Genomic DNA, 21,576 nt, shown 5'->3' with positions numbered 1-21,576 from the left:
TGAAGCTAGTGTTCTAGGGAGGGAGCGCCAAACAGAGAAATCCGCTGATACTACTACCTATAACTAGTGAACAGGCACATTGCCGAGGCTTAAAGGTTATGGCTAGCAGGCTATGGTTGTTATAAATCTCTGCTCCTCTAAAGCTTGAAAATCATATTTATTTCACCCCTTCTTGGCTCCTCTGATAACGAGTTACCTCAATCTCACGAGCATAAGTGCAGTGCTTCGTGTAAGGGTTCCTTCGGCTTTCAACACCGTTTCTTGTTCTCCTGTATGACGTGGGCATGCTGGCTTGCAGTTTTGGAATTAGCAATGTTTTCCGGGTTGGTTAGCTCCTGAATGGGAGTCAAAAGAGAGTAGAAGTGACGTACAACTAGTGAGTTCTTTCATGTGTGATGGACAAGTATTCAAGCAATACAGCTGGATTTACACTCTCCATAGTACAGTACGCAGAGAAACATGATAACACAACAACAGGTCGTAAATTTGCGCATTGTGATGGTTTTGGGAAAAATCTCCAGCAAGATTATCAACTGTTTGTACCATTAACTGAAGGATACAGGGCAAGTTTAATTCACTTACAGAGTGAAATTATCAGCTGAAAGGAAAGGGTCATAATATGTAAGAAAATAATAATAAATCTTTAGGGTTTATGAACCTGGGTCAGGTTTAAATAACAAGATTTAACCAAGGGAAGCAGGAAAATAATAAGGAGCTGTCTGAAAAAGTACCTGAAAGCAATGCCAAATTGAGTTGGCCCACCCTACGTAGGCCAAGATGGAACGCAGCTGGAAGTAATAAAGTAGCAGGAATTTCATGGCACTAGTAAATGACCATTAAAATTTATGGCAAATGGCTTCTGGAACACCTGTTGTTGATTTCTCCTTATGGCACCATAATACTGTTGGATAACTCTGTTTATTTTAGTATTCTCATACGAGGAAACATTTGATGATGGGTTCTAGGCAGAAATCTACATCGTACAACAGTTATATGAAAAAGAAAAATTCTGAACATGGTGCTAAAGCAGGAATTGTCAAATTCCAATTCACAAAACTAAGCTTTGTATGATAAGCAGAGAACAGATGTAATGGCAGAAGTAGGTTAGCACTAGATTGTTCCACTTTTTTGCTGTAATATTAAATACAATTGCATGCTTAGATGAGAAACTGCATTCGGCTTTGTTCGCTGCCCAAATTATACTCAAATATATTTCTCAAATCTATTTCATCCAAAGTGGTAATGTTTGACATAGAAAAAACCTCAGGAAATGTGCATGCGCTATATGGGAGTATCAACTGTGATTGAAGTAGGAGGTATGTAATTTATAATTCTTATAATATCAATTTATAAATTAATTTTAAATTCTTCAATGTATAACTGTGATGCCATTCTTGAACAATACCCGGACACCATATTTGTCAGTCAACTTGGTGACAGTGCTTTTTTTGTGTATGTGGCACTGCATTTTAAGATTGAAATGTTCTATAAAATCATAAAATTCTTATGTTCCAATACAGGCAATTACTAGACTGCTACATACTGTCAACAGAATACACACATTTCTGTGATATTAAAGGAGATGCTGCTTTTCACAACTAAGATTCTATGAACAAAAGTACCCATCAAAGCAGAGTGAAAGTGTGAATTTAAAAAAAGGTACCAATAGGTAAAGCCAAGTTGTGAAAAGAAGTTTATATCAGAAAAAATATTTCAACACCCAGAACTTATACCAGCTTATTGTGTACACATTTCAAAGCTATCACTCATTTCAGGATATAAAGCCACTCTTACTAATGCACTACCTGTTCCCAAGCTGATTCATAAAGGCTGTGTGGCAGAACAGTCATTCTTAATGTGAGATGAGAACATGTTTCCTATGAGAAATTAGACCCATTTTACAAGGACTGTATTGTGGATACTTTGGTGGCAGTGATGGTGATTGTTGTTTTAAGTGGAAATAAAAGAAAAAAGAAGAGATCCAATCATATGAAGAATGATGATGATGATGATGATGATGCTTGTTTAAAGGGGCCTAACATCTAGGTCATCAGCCCCTAATGGTACGAAATGAGACAAAATGAAATGACAAAGTAAAAGCCCAAAATCATCCACTGATCACAATTCAAAACATGAGGACGAAGAATGAATGGATAGATGGATATGAATTTAAAACGATCAGTGGAACCGACCCACAGTGCCTTACATGCACAGAAGCTGGCGTAGAACAATAGTATTACTGACCAAGGGACAGCTTCTATAGCACAATACTGAATCGATGATACTTGTAGTTGAAAGGGGCCCAAAATCCAAGTCAGCGGCCCCTCACAATAGTACTTATCGCTAGGAAAGTAGAACCATGTTATTTGTCATGTTGCGATACTAATTAAGAGTAGCATAGACTTGCGGTATTCCACACATTGTAGTACTACTCACAGGTAATGAAATTTGCACATATATTACAGACCTACGGTTATTATTATTAGCGTATGGCAAGGAAATTATATACATAATATACAATATATACACATTGCAGCACCATTTACAGGCAACGCAAACCTATGGTGTTCATCACATAAGTGTACTAACTACAGGGACTTGTACTATCCCGTGGTGTTCCTCATATAGTGGGTACTAATCATAGGCAAGCCAGAACCATGGGTTCCCTCATCCCATGGTGTCGCTCATATAGTGCTGCTAATCACAGGTACCTATAAAAGCTGTCTCGCTCTCATTTGCTACTAATCACAAACCTATTTGGTACCTAACATAGTGGTACTACACGCAAGTAAAAGCGACCCAGGGTGTTCCCCGCGTGGTGGTACTAATCACAAGTAGTTTCATGGTTCTAATTTGATCATACCTTGGTCGCCCCTTTTAGTCGCGTGTTACGACAGGCAGGGGATACCGTGAGTGAATTCTTCGTCTGCGCCCCCCACCCACAGGGTGTTGTGTGTTTGGTCCGCGAGAGGTATTTTATTTCCCTCAAGTCCGCCGGCAAGCCAATTACGACACCCCTATCCGCCACCTGGGACATGCCACGTGGGAGTATCACCTCTTCCCCTGCTACGCCAGTGTAGTAGGTTCGTGGATATGAGGAATTAAAGAATCAGCAAAAGGAAGGGCATGGCCATGAAAGGTGACAAAATGAAAGACTCTTTAAATCTTGTACACTTGACACTGAAAACAAGAAACTTACCTGGCTGCAACATGTCTTCAGATAGAGGCTGTCGGCTGAATGGATCAGTGGATGAGTTGAGCAAGTGGCGCATGATCACTGGCCGGTCCATCACTTTGCCAGATGGAAGGGTGACTGGATCATCCATTAGTGTGTCCATAAGCGGATCTGCCAAACAAATAATCACAAAGAGTTTCACAACACACAATACTTGAATGTGCTTCCTAAGAAGTTCACTATGATAATCAGTAAACCAGACAGAACATAGCCAACATAGCAAACAGATTATGCAATATACAAAAAGAAAATTAAAAAACCTGTACTTGATTATGGATTTGAATACTAGACATAAACACTGCCTTTGATTATGGACTGGAATACTAATATTAACTAAAGTTTTGTCATGAAAAATACTACTTACATGGCAAAGATCTGCAAGACTTATCATCCCTGTTTCCCTTTTAGCTAAGAGCTTGAGATCTCTTTTAATAACATAGGAAGTCTAATACTCACCTCGGAATTCATCAGGAGCATCACTGTAGTCCACTTCTCTCTTGATGTTCTGAATGGCTATCTCATTTGCCTTTTCTGCCAGGTTGCGAAACTTTTCTATTTCCGTCAGAGTTTTGATCATAGCTCTCTCCATACGAGTGGCAGCATCTTCAAAGAGCTCCTTCTTAAAAGACCTCTGCAAGTATTACCATATAATGTATTACATTATAATGTCTATTGCTATTAAACTTCATGCATAACTATGGACTAGTCACCATTCTCAAAATTACACAAGACAACTGGATCTACAATTAGTCTCTATGGGCTTTTGTTTCTGCACTAAATAGCATGTTACTTTTGCTGTTATCAACTGCATTTTCTTACTTTACAAGGGAAGTATTGAAAATTTTTGTGCCAAGGCATACCTCTAATTTTGATAGTTCATTCCACGTGTTGAGGGGGACTATGCAAAAACTGAGCTGCCGCTTTGAATTGGAAGACTGACAAATTTAGGGCCAAACTACAATACAAATAATATGCGACTGCGAGTGGTTGGATGAGACAATCCTACCTGCTGGCCAGCTGCCAGCCTACCTCTGATGTTTGAATGTGCGCTGGGGAGGGGGAGGCGGCGGCAGATAAGCCAGAGAGTTGGTTCTAATATATCAGTTTGACAGGAAGTAATATTGTTACTTTGTGGATTGTTTAAAATAAAAGAGAATAGTCGTAATGTGTTCCTTACAGGGTGGTCTTCCAAGTCCTATTCATGCGTTACAGTACGCAGTGCGAGTTATTTCCGTAGTAAAAGATTTTCTTCTATGGGAGAAAGTAAATTCTAATGAAGACGACATGGGTCAGTTTGTAATCAATATAACTGATATTAATCAAACATGCGTTCATCATTTTATAGAGACGTCTCAATATAAATGTGAACAGCCATGAAAGTGACAGCTGCAGTGATTTTGATCATGAAATTCATTCTCTGAACACAAACGATGATGAAGGACCAGGTTTGAAACTCCAGCATGAAACCCCAGAATCAAGCGCTGCAACAAGCCTGTCTCTGTGTAAGTCATCGAGTTCCAGCTATATTCCTAGTCCAGAAAGGAAACCTAACGGCACCATTGCTTATAAGGAAAAAGCTGTGAAGTTCTGGATTAAAGAAGGTGGCAAGAAGCAATGATCATTTACAAACGTTCAAAGGCAATTTTGCTTGGTTACATTGGAATGTTTACATCTGGAAGAAGCATGAGGAAAATCAGTTGGGAAAATCAAACTGGAAGAAAAAAAAATGTACACAAGAAGCTTTATTCTTTCTTTCAGGACGCTAGAATAGTAAAAAGAAATGTTAGTGATGAAGACTTGCAACTGTGGGATCTGAAACTTTTGCAAGCACTTCTGCTTATAAAGGGTTTTTCCTGAGCATCTCATGCATGGACTGATCGAGTCAAGAAAAAACACAGAATTAAGAGCTGGAAGATTACTTTGTTTCACAATTCCATGTACTGTATATGATAATGCAGAAACTGACACAGTAGAGGAGGAATTTGTTAAGACAGTCAAAAGGCGATTTATTAATTATACGCCCTCCTCAATTATCAATGTGGACCACCGTGGATTTGGTCAAGAAATGCGGTCTAAACGGGCTCTACCTTTTGTTGATGGAAGACACACGATCAGCATGGATAGTTACCTGTTGCCAAAATTATGTATTGTGTGGCAGGAGCATGTAGGAAGCTTCAGTCCAATAGGTTTAAAAATATGTTTTAAGCACATACTGTAATGTCACAGCTATAAAATCAGGGAAATGGGAAAGGGAGAGTTAATACAGTGGTTTAGAGAAGCCCTCATCCCATATTCAGGTGACAGCTGTGCTCCGATTCTTGACTTCTAGACCACATATACTGACACAACTTGCTTTCAGGACATTCCACCTGGAAAAACCTATTGAGTTACTTAAAATTCCTCCTTGTACCACTGTAAAAATACAACCCCTCAACAAGTTGTTGTTCCGACAAGGGAAAGTTCAGCATTAGTGTCTTGACGAGACATCATACTCTCTGACAATAACGGATAGTACAAACTTAATCTGCCAGAGTGATGTATTTAGTTCTCGACAATATGCTTAACAGATATATCAGTAGTATGAATACAATATCTGTGCACAAGAATTTCCTGTCAGTTTTGACTAATAATGAAATGGTAGCCAAACGTAAATGTATTATAAAAAAAAACCCATGGCGCAACAGCCCCGAAGGGCCATGGCTTACCAAGCAACCACTGCTCAGCCCGAAGGCCTGCAGATTATGAGGTACCGTGTGATCAGCACGACGAATCCTCTCGGCCGTTATTTTTGGCTACCTAGACCGGGGCCGCTATCTCACCGTCAGACAGCTCCTCAATTGTAATCATGTAGGCTGAGCGGACCTCGAACCAGCCCTCAGATCCAGGTAAAAATCCCTGACCTGGCCAGGAATCGAACCCGGAGCCTCTGGGTAAGAGGCAGGCATGTTACCCCTACACCGCGGAGCCGGCTAACGTATTATAATCATTATAAAATATCAAAGACATCTTATTAACAGTGCTGATGGTAGTACTTATCATTATAATTTATCATATACAGTCACATCAGCACACTAAATTGTTTTCGGACTCTAAGGTCCATCATCAGTATTAAAATTATTTTAAGAACATTTGATTATTTTTTGTAAGCTGCTTTACGTCGCACTGACACAGATAGGTCTTCTGGTGACTATGGGATAGGAAAGGGCTAGGAGTGGGAAGGAAGCATCCATGGCCTTAATTAAGGTACAGCTCCAGCATTTGCCTGGTGTGAAAATGGGAAACCACGGAAAACCATTTTCAGGGCTGCCGACAGAGGGGTTTGAACCCACTATCTCCCGAAAACTGGATACTGGCTGCACTTAAGCAACTGCAGCTATCGAGCTCGGTAACATTTGATTTTACACGAGTGTGTTATCACATTGAGCTTTAAAATATATATATTGTGACCGTATCGGCACAATTAATATTTATTTCAAGTGATATGCTTGGTAAGGAAGCAGGCTGCAAGCTCTCTTTGTGTGGATGTTGGGTGTATCATCAGGTTGTGCAATAAGACGCCCGCCAGAGAGGCGCCTTCACCCGCCCACTGGGTGGCTTAAAGAATCCCCGAACTAGGCACACGTCATAGAAGAAGCAGGAGAAGAACACTATTTAGCGACTCCATATTGGAAAACAAATGCCAGCGTACAGCGATGCCAAAGCGATCGGGCTAAATTTAATGCATTTTCGGCGTAAATAAGGCTTGATTAGCAAAACTGCACCCGTCAGAGCAGTGTGCTGAATTTTGGTGGAATTATAAAGTCAGGAGTTCTGATAGAAAATACTCTCCAAGCGAAAGGCGTTGGTAAACAACTTATATAACTCCGTTAGCGTACGTACGCCTAGTGAAAAACCAGATGCCTTCGGGGACTCCCCACTTCCCCTCCAAGATGATTAATTAATTACTACAGATCCGCCGAACATATCCAATTCCGCATGGCACAGCGCACTTGTGCATAACCAAGTCACACAGTCTAGCGTATTGCTAATTTCGACAGGCTGATTTATCCAGGAGCAGTCGAAATAAGAGTGGGGATGAGCTCACTAAACCGCCCCTACTGCCGGGGCTAGTATAAGTTTTCTGCACTTCCAGGGAGCTTCAGCATTCGTTGAGGAGCTTTCGACGGGAAACGACGGCCAGTTCGCTATCGAATTACTGCGCCTTTGTATACTATGTGAACAAAGCGGGAGTGAAATTTTTCAGTTTTTTCGCTTATAATTTGTGATAGGCAACAGACGATTACGGTAATGAGATGTACTTAAGATATCGGTTGCAAAATAGACTAAGACTGCGTGAAATATGAAGTAGGATTTTGTATAACAACTACTGGATAGTACGCAGAATTTCTGTAGGAGAACAAAAAAACTGTATAAATCCACGCTGTTTCTGAACAAAGCGCAGGTCAGATTATTAACTGATTAACATCTAGTGAGGAGTGTCCCTGAACTATTAAACCATACAGAAGATAGGGGTAGAGAGTTCTGCATCATACGGATGCTGGGAATGTCCGGCTTAACAGTGCAATTCGGGTAGACTAGCTGAAAGTAGCCGGTATATTCATCTCCATGTAACTGGCAGTGGGTAGCCAAAGAAGTAATAGGAGTGAATGGTAACACGTGTGCAAGAAATTGATAAATTGTGTAAATTACAATCTAATTTCAGTGATCCGTGTGCTATTAAAATGGATTACGCGAGACAAGATATGGAACTTCTGAACTCCAGGACTCCAGGATCCAACGCCATGGAATAATCCAACATGGGTAGGCCTCCGGAACCTCCGGACCAGGCCGAAGACAGCAACCGTTGAGTACAAAGTTTTGTTTCTTCTCCAACGCTAGTATTTCCCTTTGTAAATACCAGTCATGAAGTATAGGGTTAAAAATAACATTATAAATAGGCTTAATCCGCCTGAGAATGGTCGGAAATCCTTTTATTCATTTTGGTTTTAATTAACCTGAATCCGCCCAGCGTGCCATATATGGCACGGCAAACTACAGTCTTCTTGGACTCTTATTATTGTAACCGCGCGCACTGTATCCAACGCTAAAAGTTACAACTTTATTCTCAAAAAATTCAATCTTGGGCGGATCCAGGTTAATTAGATATGGGAAGGGAGTGATCCTTTGTTTATGTATAGAATTTGGGACCCCTTTTAGTGGCTACATTTGCATGTTATCATATTTTGTTTATTTAGTGCTGAGAAGGAATTGAGGGGGAAAAGGAGTAGAATGCTATGTAGATTAATAATGTAGATCTCATCTGAGCAATTGCCTAAGTTACGCAGGGATTAGCGAGGTGACAGAGTCATCAACAAGTGCCCGTATAAAAAGGAAAGGCTTGGGCTAGAATCAGCACTATGTTCGTAAAGATATAGTTTGTTGCATGATAATATAAGTTGTGGCAGTACTGGAAGATGTTCAAGGATTGGAGTGCCGAGGTTTGAACCCCTGTCCCCCACTACACTAATGAGGTCTGTTAGTGTTTTTGGCAGGATTTAATAATTTTAATTAATTTTGATTATTATTATTATTATTGTTATTATTATTATTATTATTATTATTATTATTATTATTATTATTATTATTATTATTATTATTTTCTTAATGTAACTTGATCAGTGTTTTGATACCGATACATTTCAAGCAAAAGGTTAGAGGATTATTATTATTATTATTATTATTAATTTTATATTTTGATCGATGATTTCATGCCGATCCGTTTAAATGGCAAGTTAATGTTATGCCAGGTACACAATCTATACCCACACGGGTGAAATTAGGAGACGTTGTTCTTCGAGGAAAGGCGGTTGGAAGTGTGAATGAGGATACGATTGGAATGTAAGGGTTAAATTCCAATGGCTAGTATAATGAGGGAGTTTTTGATATAATCTGGTTGAATAATAAAAATAAATAGATAATTATTGGTCATAAGGATCGTAATGAGCTAATTTGAGCAGGTGACCCTGCATTAGCAAAATTGAATGATGTTATTGGCTCCTTGAAGGCCGCCTGGGAATGCGGTGAATTAGTCTCGCCGTGGTGCGAGAGGGGGAACGGACTGGGGTCCTGATTTATGACCAGAGAGAAAAAGAACTCGCCTTGTTAAGAAAACGTCTTTGGTAGAATGTTGCGTTCTACTGTGTGAAAGAAGACACAAAATTTATGTAAATACTACACACTGTCCATTAGCCTTGATCCGTAAAACAATGTAGAGAGTAACTACTGCACGAGACATGATTAGCTTAGTTAGGGTTTTGCATTACAGCTCCCTGGATGGAGACGACCAGAGTCTCAGGTTCAAACCTCGTGTGGGCACAGCAGGGATCAACAGCTCGCTAAGACAGCGGGTTACAATGGGTTAATGACAGCCATTGTCTTTATTGATACATGTGTTTGATATATTTCTTTTCCAGGAAGTGTTTTGTTTACTTATAATCGATGTCGATTTGAATCTAGACTTCGTGAAAGTCCACTGGTAGTGATTGCAAATGATAATTCGTTGTTCAAGTCTGTTTAATTTTATATGGAAGACTTGAGTCCATTGTTTTTATTTTCCTTCTCCGTGTTTTAGTGACGGATTTCTGATATGGTCAGAATGTTCGGATTAATTATGTTTTAATATTTACTTTAATGTTTTCTTAAGTTAGCCGACCATTCAAAAAAAAAGCGGACAGTTGTCTTGTGTGTAAATAGAGTCAAATGTGTAATACGGGATTCAGTCCCATGGAATACTCGCATTGGGGGGAACATGGCTTGTTTTGTTTTTTGTGAATATGGTAGGGTCATTTTATTGTGTATGTCGTACTCAAGTGGTTTATGGTAACCGGGTGATAGAACGCACAAAAACAATCGCGATAATACACAAAACAATTTGTGTAGCAGACATCCAAACTAATGTAATAGTTATGTAAGCAATATAGGACACAGGCAATTCAAAGTGATAGTATGTGAAAAGGTGAGATCATATTAATAACCTCTCGGTAATTCTCTGTTTTGGTAGAGAGGGATATGGATATTTACGTCTGTGTCAAAAAGGAAAATTTATTGGATTAGAGAAAGTAACAGCTAACGTTGCCGTCCACATAGATTTTGGTCTGTGGAATGTGGAGGTAACATCTGATGTCAATGGCAGCCCGGATTTTTCCGCTGCTAAAATAAGTGATTGCTTATATCAATTGTGTAAGAAGTATCAAGAGTGTATGTAAATTTTGTATATTTCACCGAGTGAATAGTAAATTGTTCTAAACGATTTTCATGCCTATCTATACCGAAAAACATGCATCCAGAATCCTCTTCCATTCATTGTAGGCCTTTAAGATAGTTTATGTTTGATAGCCTCTACTCTATATGCCGCGAACGTTCTTCGGCCCTGAGGAGTCCGTGTTCAGACCTCAGGAACGGGAGAGTAGCTTTGATCTAGCTGAGTCGAATGGTCGATAACTTTTCATGTGAGTGGATTAAGTATACAATCCCAATGAGGAGAAATCGGCACAGACCAAAAAGATCCCTTGACTATCGACTTCTGTGGAGCATGGTCCCATGTGTTCGTGACCCGAAAGGGTTGGTTTGTTGTCACATGGTCCCATGAGTCATGGGGGACGGTGGGAAAGGTCCCAATATATATATATATATATATATATATATGGCATACATTTTTACAAAATCATTATAAAGTTTTATGTGTATTGTGTGCATACTTTTATATTTGTTTTTTCTTTTTCTTATTTTACAGTTGATCTCATGGCAAGAATGTAATAGAGATAGAAAAGAAGGAAGTAAGATTAAGTATCAGGAAATTAATTTTTATTTTCATTTTTTGTTTTACATCGCACGTTCACAGATAGGTCTTACGGCAACGATGGGACAGGAAAGGCCTAGGAATGGGAAGGAAGCGGCTGTGGCCTTAAGGTACAACCCCAGCATTTGCCAGGTGTGAAAATGGGAAACCACGGAAAACCATCTTCAGGGTTGCCGACAGTGCGATTCGAACTCACTATCTCCCGGATGCGAGCTCACAGCTGCGCGCCCCTAACCGCACGGCCATCTCGCCCGGTAAATTAAAATTAAGTGTAAAAGAGTTGTAAATGAGGAAAAGAAAAAAACGTTGGGAGAGATTCACACAAGAGTTGGAAAAGGATGTAAATGGTGGAAAGGATGTTGTATGGATTGATCAAAAATAAGAGAAAGGAAAAAAATCTACACAAAACAAGGAAGAATGTGGAAATGTAATAACAAACCCAGAGGAGATAAAGAATAGGTGGAAAGATTATTTCAATAAACTCCTGAATGTTAGAAATGATGCAGAAGAGAGTGCAGTGGTAAATGAGGAGGATCCAGAAATGGCGAGTGATATTGCAATGGCAGAGGTGGAAATGGCTGTTAAATGAAAACAGAAAAAGCAGCAGGGATGGATGAACTGTGTATGTGGAAATGATAAAGGCAGCAGGACCTATTGGTCTACATTGTTTATATAGGCATCTAAGATGTATATGAAGGAAAAAGCAAGTACTGATGGTTGGTGTAAAGGTGTAATAATACCAGTATTTAAGAAACGTGACAGTAAGGTATGTGGCAAATATCAAGGGACTACACTGCTATCACAAGTAGCCGAAATATTGGAGAGAAAAATAGAAACGAGGATAAGAGAAAGGGTGGAAAGAAATTTAGAAGAAGAGCAGTATGGATTTCGGCAGGGTAGGTCAATGATAGACCCTATATTTAGCATGAGATTACTAATGGAAAAACAGTGGGAATATGGAAAAAGATCTGGGGATGGTATTCCTCGATCTAGAGAAGTCGTACGATAGTGTTAATAGAGAGTGTGGGAAACCCTGGAAAGAAAAGGATATGGAAGGCAATCAAGAGAACTAGTGAAAGCAATGTATAAGAACCGTTTTGGTTGTGTCCAGACTCCAGTGGGGAGAACCGATTGGTTTAGAAACCAAACTGGACTAAAATAGGGAAGTGCATTGTCTCCACTTATGTTCATAAAGATTATGGGTGAAAATCAAAAGGAAACAAAGGAAAGATATGGAGGGGATATGAAAATATTGTTGTTTGTGATGACATAGTGATCTACAGAGTCAACAATATAGACGTGCAAATCAAACCTGAGGCTTTAAATGACAATACTGAGAAATATGCTATGAAAATCAATGTGGAGAAGAACAAAACAGTGGTGATAACAAGAGGAGAAAGAGAAGGAAAAGGAATCGTTAGTATTATGGGACAAAACCTTAAGGTTGTTGAATACTTCAAATATTTGGGAAGTAAAATAATGCAAGATGCAAGGTTGGATAAGGAGATCTGCACAAGGGTACAAGTAGGAAATACATTCTACCAGAATGTAAGGAACCTGATGTGGAACAGAGAAGTTCCTAAGAAATGTAAAGAGATAATGTACACGGTATACTATATCCCTGTATTAATGTATGCATCAGACTTGGACTTTGACAAGAAGAAATGAGAATAAAATTCAGGCCAGTGAGACAAAGTTCCTGAGCAGTGTGGTAGGGAAGACAAGGAGAGACAGAGTAAGAAATGTTGAGGTCATAAAAGAGATAGGGGTAGGAAAACTGAGTGATAGGATGGAGAAGAATAAATTGAGATGGCTTGAACATTTTATGAGGATGGAGGAGGGAAGGATACCAAAACAAGTGTTGGAGGCTAAGATAGAAAGAAAAAGGGCAAAAGGGAGGTGCAGAGCAAGATGGATGGACTCTGTTGAGAACAGTATAAGATTAAGAAGACTGGACTGGAATACAATTACTGAAGAAGATTGCTGGAAGGAGAGGCAATGGTGGAGAAGTGCCAACAACACCCCGACCTGGCAGGAGCTGGAAAAGGGAAAATGAAAATGATGATGACCCAGACTTTGCCCAAGAAACTCTGCAATGTATTTGGGGTCCTACCAAAATTGTAGAGGCTGAAAGATATTACAGTACAATTTTACTGTAGGTGATAGAACGTGAATGGCAGAACTACATGTTCAGGTATGTTCTAGGATTTCTTTCAACAGTGTCACTGATTCATGAATGAACATGATTGATGAGAAAAAGTGTGGGAAACCCTGTAAAGAAAATGATGTGAAAGGCAATAAAGGGAACTAGTGAAAGCGATGTATAACAACTGTTTCAGTTGTGTCCAGACGCCAGTGGGGAGAAGAGATTGGTTTAGAAACCAAACTGGACTAAGATAGGAAAGTGTATTGTCTCCACTTATGTTTGTGATGGTTATGGGTGAAATTGTGAAGGAAACAAAGGCAAGATATGGAGGAGATACTGTAGTTTGCTGATGACATAGTGATCTGGGGAGTCAACAATACAGAAGTGCAAATCTAACTAGAGGCTTTAAATGACAATACTGAGAAATATGCTATGAAAATCAATGTGGAGAAGAACAAAACTGTGGTGATGACAAGAGGAGAAAGAGAAGGAAAAGGAATTGTTAGTATCAAGAGACAAAACCTTTCACATAAATTATTATCAAAACTATTTATCAGAATTCACATTCCATGTTTTTCAAAATGGTATAAAAACCTAAATTGCAAATGTTTACATGCAACCAAATCTAAATGCTAAATTTCTGATTTCAAAATGCTAAAAATCACCACCTCTAATTATTGTGTTCACGTAAGTAGATGCTCTCATTGTCGATCCCAATTACTTTACATCCATTTCTTTTCAATCAACAGAAAAACTTGTCCCTGTTGCCTGGCCTCATCTAAGGGGCTGGGCAATCATACTTGCTGAGAAGGCCATTCTTGAAAGATCTTCAGTCGTCGTCATCATAATTCGTAGTTTCAGTCTTAATGTAAGAGGAAAGCTTGATAATCACAGGAAAAGGAAAGTGACTAAAAAAAGTTTAAAAAAGAGGTAAAAAACTTGGAATGCAGCTCAAACACAGAAGGAAAAGAGGAACGCACTGAGTCATTGAAAAGTAAAAACTGAATTATATATTAAGGCAATTAATACAACTGTAAACAAAAGTAGAATTACATTAGCCCCAATTTACATGTATTTCTGAAATAAATGGCATGTACTTTTGAGATTTCTTTACTGACCTTCCCAGTTACTTGAGGTAGGCAATGCAATGGCATGTAGACTAAGCCATTTTCATGTCCAGATGTATTTCCTGGTGCCTACAAAACTAAGAATTAATTAATAAAATTTCTAATCCCTTTTTGGCCCAAGGAAGTAATAACTTTTACAGAAGTACTAAGTATTTCAATTATATAGCATCAGGTACTATTTCATATACCATGGGAATGTAAAAAAAAAACCACACACACACACACACACACACACACACACACACACACACACACACACACACACACACACACACACACACACACACCCCCTAAACAATCATGAATTCAAACCTTTCAACATTATAAGAACAGGTATGGTTTATTTGCAAGGATGTGGAGCAAGATCTTCATGGAACCTGCAGTTGCCTCATTTCACATGGCATGAATTCAATTTTTTAAATGTTCATTCTGCATCTCACAAATACAACTTTAATTAAAAAGTGATTTCCCTGCCTATGGAGAAAAAAAAAAGTGTTTCAGAATGGGTTAAAATTGAAGCAGCCACAGCAATAATAATAATAATAATAATAATAATAATAATAATAATAATAATAATAATAATAATAATAATAAAACCGAGCTCGATAGCTGCAGTCACTTAAGTGTGGCCAGTATTCGGGAGATAGCAGGTTCGAGCCGCACTGTCGGCAGCCCTGAAGATGGTTTTCCGAGGTTTCCCCATTTTCACACCAGGCAAATGCTGGGGCTGTACCTTCATTAAGGCCACGGCCGCTTCCTTCCCACTCCTAGCCCTTTTCTCTCCCATCGTCGCCATAAGACCTATCTGTGTCAGTGTGACGTAAAGCAACTTGAAAAAAAAAAAATATATATATATTATCATATACTAACTAGTATAATATGCACTAACTGTTAAACCTGTAGAAAAAAGTATTAAAAAATTGAATATTTTAATATAAGACAACCTAACAATTTCTAAAATCAAATCCTTAGAGTAAAACCCAGCCGAAAAGGTATACCACACGATGCAAGATTAGAAAATTAAAACACACAGCTGTTAGTGGTATTTGACTACAAACATTTCCTATGAATTGAATGTCTTGAGAATCATTTATATTATGGATTAATGAACCAGCACATACAAAATAAAAGAGCCTTAAATAACGCCTGGGTTAGAAGGTGGAAAAAAAGCAAATTTTGGAAATCCTATCGCTAAGATTCTTATTATTAATCCCAGTTGACTTAAAATTGACAAAGCAATAATCTTTTTCAAATCAAATTCTAAATCAGCTCCCAACCCAGGTATAAATATAGTTAAAACGGCCATAAGTAACAAAAATTTACACAACCACCTGCCAAACTCTTAGTTATAGCAGCTAGTTCCATGATAGCTCTAATCAACATTATAGTAAAAGAAATGTTACCAAAATCTAGGTAATATACATAATTTCATCTCCCATATCTATTTTGTAAATTTAGATTCAATCAGGTTGCCATGTTCTATATAAAACATACATACATTACATACATTATCATTATAGACTGTTATGCCTTTCAGCGATTAGTCTGCAAAATCCTCTATTTGCAACTAGTGCTGTGGCCTCATTTAGTTCTATACCTCTTTAAATCATTAGAGACTGAGTCTAACCATCGTTGTCTTGGTCTACCTCTACTTCTCTTACCCTCCATAACAGAGTCCATTATTCTCCTAGGTAATCTACCCTCCCCCATTCGCCTCACATGACCCCACCACCAAAGCCGGTTTATGCGTACAGCTTTGTCCATCAAGTTCATTGCTAAATTAGCCTTTATCTCCTCATTCCGAGTACCCTACTGCCATTGTTCCCACCTATTTGTACCAGCAATCATTGTCGCTACTTTCATGTCTGTTACTTCTAACTTATGAATAAGATATCCTGAGTCCACCCAGCTTTCGCTCCCGTAAAGCAAAGTTGGTCTGAAAACAGACCGATGTAAAGATAGTTTTGTCTGGTAGCTGACTTCCTTCTTACAGAATACTGCATTAGCTCACTGCATTAGCTTTACTACACATTGATTCAATCTCACTCAATGTATTACAATTCTGGGAGAACACACAACCTAAATACTTGAAATTATCGACCTGTTCTAGCTTTGTATCACCAATCTGACATTCAATTCTGCTGAATTTCTTACCTACTGACATCAATTTAGTCTTTTGCAAGTAATCAGCAAGTATCCCCCACATTGTTTTAACATCATTTTAATTTAATTTATATTCAAATAGTCTTTAAGAGGAACAATGTACCTGAAAATAATGTATTCAGAAATTTAGCGATTCACCCAAGCTTAACAACAGCTGAAGATGTTCTCAAGTAGAATGAAACATGTACTGTTTATAATTAATAATTTGCTAAAAAGCAAATAAAAAGTATCAAAAAGGTGGAAGAATTTCAACTATTGGAAGTCTCTGATCAATTTAGTCTTTAAAAGGCTAAATTTCATACCATACTCATTGCACCTATTTTCCAGTTCCAAGATATATATACCTTTCAGCAGATGATCCATGTAAACTACAAACAGCAAAGGTGAAAGATTACAGACTTGTCTAACCCCTGTAAGTACTCTGAACCAAGAACTCATTCTACCATCAATTCTCACTGAAGCCCAATTGTCAACATAGATGCCTTTGATTGTTTTTAATAATAATCTACCTTTAATTCCGTAGTCCCCCAGTATGGCGAACATCTTTTCCCTTGGTACCCTGTCATATGCTTTCTCTAGATCAACGAAACATAAACACAACTGCCTATTCCTCTCATAGCATTTTTCAATTACCAGGCGCATACTGAAAATCTTAACTTGACAGCCTCTCTGTGGTCTGAAAGCACACTGGTTTTCAACCAACTTCCTCTCAACCACTGATCGTATCATCCCTTCCAAGATGCCAGTGAATACTTTGCCTGGTATACTAATCAACGAGATACCTCGGTAGTTGTTGTAATCTCGCCTGTTCCCTTGCTTATAGATAGGTGCAATTACTGCTTTTGTCCAATCTGAAGGTACCTTACCAATACTCCATGCTAATCTTACTACTCCATGAAGCCATTTCATTCCTGCCTTCCCACTATACTTTACCTTTTCAGGTCTAATTTCATCTATTCCTGCTGCTTTACGACAATGGAGTTTATTTACCATCCTTTCCACTTCCTCAAGCGTAATTTCACCATTTTCCTCCTCCCCATGAGCTTGGCTGTTCGCAACACCACCTTTTACGTTGAGAAGATGTTCAAAATAATCCCTCCACCTCTCCAGTGATTCCCTGGGATCTATTATGAGTTCACCTGAATTACTCAAAACACTGTTTATTTCCTTTTTCCCTCCCTTCCTAAGATTTTTTATTACTGTCCAGAAAGGTTTCCCTGCTGCTTGACCTAGCCTTTCCAGGTTATTACCAAAATCTTCCCACGACTTCTTTTTTGTTTCCACAACTATGTGCTTCGCTCTGTTTCTTTCATCTACGTACAAATCCCTGTTTGCCTCGACCCTTGTTTGGAGCCATTTCTGATAAGCCTTCTTTTTATGTTTACAAGCTGCTCTCACTTCATCGTTCCACCAAGATGTCTGCCTTTTCCCATCTTTACACACAGTCGTTCCCAGGCATTCCCTTGCTGTTTCTACTGCAGCATCCCTGTATGCCACCCATTCTCTTTCTATATCCTGAACCTGCTTACTGTCTACTGTTCAAAACTTCTCACTAATCATATCCATGTACTTCTGTCTAATTTCCTCATCCTGGAGATTTTCTACCCTTTATCATTTACAGACAGATTTCACTTTCTCTACCCTAGGCCTGGAGATACTTAGTTCACTACAGATCAGATAGTGGTCTGTATCATCAAGGAATCCCCGGAAAACTCGTACATTCCTAACGGATTTCCTGAATTCGAAGTCGGTTAAGATATAGTCTATTATGGATCTAGTACCCCTAGCCTCCCATGTGCAGCGGCGAATAGCCTTATGCTTGAAGAATGTATTCATAACTGCTGAACCCATACTAGCACAGAAGTCCAGCAAACGCTTCCCATTCCCATTAGCTTCCATATCTTCCCCACGTTTACCAATCACCTTTTTGTATCCTTCAGTTCTATTTCCAACTCTCGCATTGAAGTCGCCCATTAGCACTATTCTATCCTTGCTGTTGACCCTGACCATGAAGTCACTCGATGCTTCATAAAACTTGTCAATTTTATCCTCATATGCACCCTCACATGGTGAATACACTGAGACAATTCTCATCCTAATTCCTCCCACTGACAAATCTACCCACATCATTCGCTCATTTACGTGCCTAACAGAAACTATGTTGTGTGCAATGGTATTCCTGATAAACAGCCCTACCCCATACTCTGCCCTTTCTTTTCTAACACCCGTCAAGTACACTTTATAATCTCCTATCTCTTCCTCATTCTCTCCCCTTACCCGAATATCCCTTACTCCTAGCACATCCAGATTCATCCTCTTAGCTGACTCAGCCAGTTCTACTTTCTTTCTTCCATAAGCCCCATTACTATTGATAGCCCCGCATCGAATTCCATTTCGTTTGCCAAGTTGTTTCCAAGGAGTCCCTCGCCTGTCAAATGGGAGTGGGACTCCATTACTCCCATAGGTCCGAGGCTTGCTTAAAATGTTCTGAGCTCGGTAAATTCCTGAAGCAGGATGCTACCCTACTTACACATAGTCCAAGTGAGGATCTCTCCTCTAACGGGTTATGGACCACCGGTGAATTGTATAGTCCTAGCCGCCTGAGCACAATGAGGGCCATGACTAAGATTATGTCCAAGATGCCCACTCTCCGTAGCAACTGGTATACCGACTTTCAGAACCACTTACTCGGCCACTCAGCCGTTGCCCATGGTTTACGAACTAGGACGTGACTAGAGTAATCCACACCATAAACTTTATAGGTAGAGCTTAAAAACCTACCGTACTTTTCTGCAAGGTTTTAAAAACTTGCTTCCCAAGGAATAAAAGTAAATAACTCACCCCGTAGGTTCAAATAAAAGGTATAAATCATATAGAACCTAAAAAATTAGATAATATAAATATCCTCAATGACAATAAATTATAAGATAAAGAAAACTTAGAAATCTCATATCCTAATCAACCCCCTAGTACTCTTAACAGCTAGAGCTAACAACTTTAATCTGCTTGGTAAGCAAATTATGATGGAAATCATAACTCAACTTATTATATATAATATTAGGATCATTATCATTATTATTATTGCTATTTGCTTTACGTCCCACTAACTACTTTTACGGTTTCGGAGACGCCGAGGTGCCGGAATTTTGTCTGGCAGGAGTTTTTTTACATGCCAGTAAATCTGCTGACACGAGGCTGACGTATTTGGGCACCTTCAAATACCACCGGACTGAGCCAGGATCGAACCTGCCAAGTTGGGGTCAGAAAGCCAGCGCCTCAACCGTCTGAGCCACTCAGCCCGGTGTTTATTATTATTATTATTATTATTATTATTATTATTATTATTATTATGCCTTAGCTACTGTGTAGGCAGGGATTTTGATTTGATGACATGTAGACCGCCTGCATGTCAATTTTTATGTTCTATTTTACTCCACCAGATTTGTGGAACATAGCTGGTTGACCTATTGCAGAGTTTTAATTAATTCACTGAATATATTATCAGAGATCTTTTAAATGCAAACATCATGTCATGTAAGGGCCAAATTGACTTTACCAACCTTCAAATATCCGACTAACTTTTCCAGATCTTGGTCCATAATATCAGGTTCTGGAGGCTTACACTCTACCAATGATCCACAGAGGGAGCTACTAGTTATTAGTGATTCCTCTCTTTAAAATGAATTTTTTTTTTACATGTACTATATTAAACCACTTACTTCATCTCCTGCAAGGGCAGCAGCGAATTCATCACAGTCGAGATGTAAGTAGATATCAGCAAGCTGACTAAGTAATCTGCGAGGTTCCCAGCCATACTTCTCAGGATTGCGTACCTTTAAATTTTTGCCTGCAAAGAAACAGTTAAGAGTTAAATGACTGTTCTCAAAAGCTACATCAAACAAAATTAAACAAATTATCATCTCAGCCCATTCTACTTATGAATTTATCATTTACCTCTTCCTCAACCAAGCTCTCTCAGTACCCAAAGAACTCATCTTCTCGTACATCACCACCACCCCATCAATTTCCCTTTTTTAACTTCAGCCAGATCAGAACGTTATCAGCACCTTTCTATCTTCCTCTATCCAACCACCATTGCTGTACCTCAACTGAGTTCCAATCCAGGCTCCTTCTCATGATGTCCTTAATTGTGCCCAACCACCTTTGCTTGGGCCTACCTCTTCTTCCTCAATCTTAGCCACCATCATTTGCTTCAGTATCCTTTCTTTTTCCATCCTCTTAACAAGCCCAAATTATTGCAGAATATTTCTTGTCATTTTTGTAATATGTGATGAGACGGAGAACTATTACTATGGGAAATATAATTTTAAAGTTTTTTATTTAACGTGTCTGAAGGATTTCATATTTGATTGTAACATCAAGATGTATTGAACTGGAAATGAACATTGCAAGATACGAGAATTGTTTTGAAGTGATTTTTTTTTTGTATATAAATTTTATGTAATTGATACTTTAATGTCAGCAAGCATGTAAAAAGACACTTGGGACGTTTTACTTGCAGAATTTCTTGAAGAATTATTTGAAAATTATTTTTTTTGTAATTCTATATGTCAAAATGGTAATCTGATGAAAATGTAAAGGTTCCCGTTGCTGTAATTTCAGTTCTATCACTTACTTGCGTTTTAAACTATACTTTGTAATGTATCATCATCCTTCTATTGTTAAATCAAATTTTCTCTAAGTTACTTAAGTACGTCTTGATTCCGTGTCGTGGAACTGTATTTTGTTTAAGTCTTTTAAACACCCTTCATTTGTGCATAAGTATCAGTTGCTATGTCATGACCTTGTTTCTTGTAATATTGGTTTTGATTATGTTAATATGATGAGTTTTGAGGTGATGATTGTAAGTCTTTTCTCCCCCATAACGCCATACCTTCCCATGGACCTCGTAGGGCCCTCGCACCTTCCACTCTCCTCTCTTAGTTGTCATTTTTAGGCCTCTAAGTGTTCCCTTGTATTTGATTTAATATTGCGTATCGAAAGATACTCGTCACGTTTCCATGTTCTGATGTGAATTCACTGCCACTGCGTCATTTTACTATTTCTT

At 38.7% G+C, this 21,576-nt stretch overlaps 1 protein-coding gene across 2 annotated transcripts in view; it reads right to left on the bottom strand.

The window, feature by feature from the left end:
• Positions 1-21,576, bottom strand: part of Ube4B (Ubiquitination factor E4B) — a 287,660-nt gene that overhangs the window by 14,206 nt on the left and 251,878 nt on the right. For both annotated transcript variants that reach the window (XM_067136402.2, XM_067136403.2), the window contains exons 18-20: positions 20,228-20,355; positions 3,692-3,866; positions 3,200-3,346 (exon numbers count right to left, since the gene is read on the bottom strand). In XM_067136402.2, the coding sequence (XP_066992503.2) occupies positions 3,200-3,346; positions 3,692-3,866; positions 20,228-20,355 (450 nt within the window). The remainder of the gene's footprint in view (positions 1-3,199; positions 3,347-3,691; positions 3,867-20,227; positions 20,356-21,576) is intronic.

Source organism: Anabrus simplex, chromosome 1 (assembly GCF_040414725.1).
Source record: "Anabrus simplex isolate iqAnaSimp1 chromosome 1, ASM4041472v1, whole genome shotgun sequence".
Taxonomy (NCBI): domain Eukaryota; kingdom Metazoa; phylum Arthropoda; class Insecta; order Orthoptera; family Tettigoniidae; genus Anabrus; species Anabrus simplex.
This window is presented reverse-complemented; position numbering and strand designations above follow the sequence as displayed.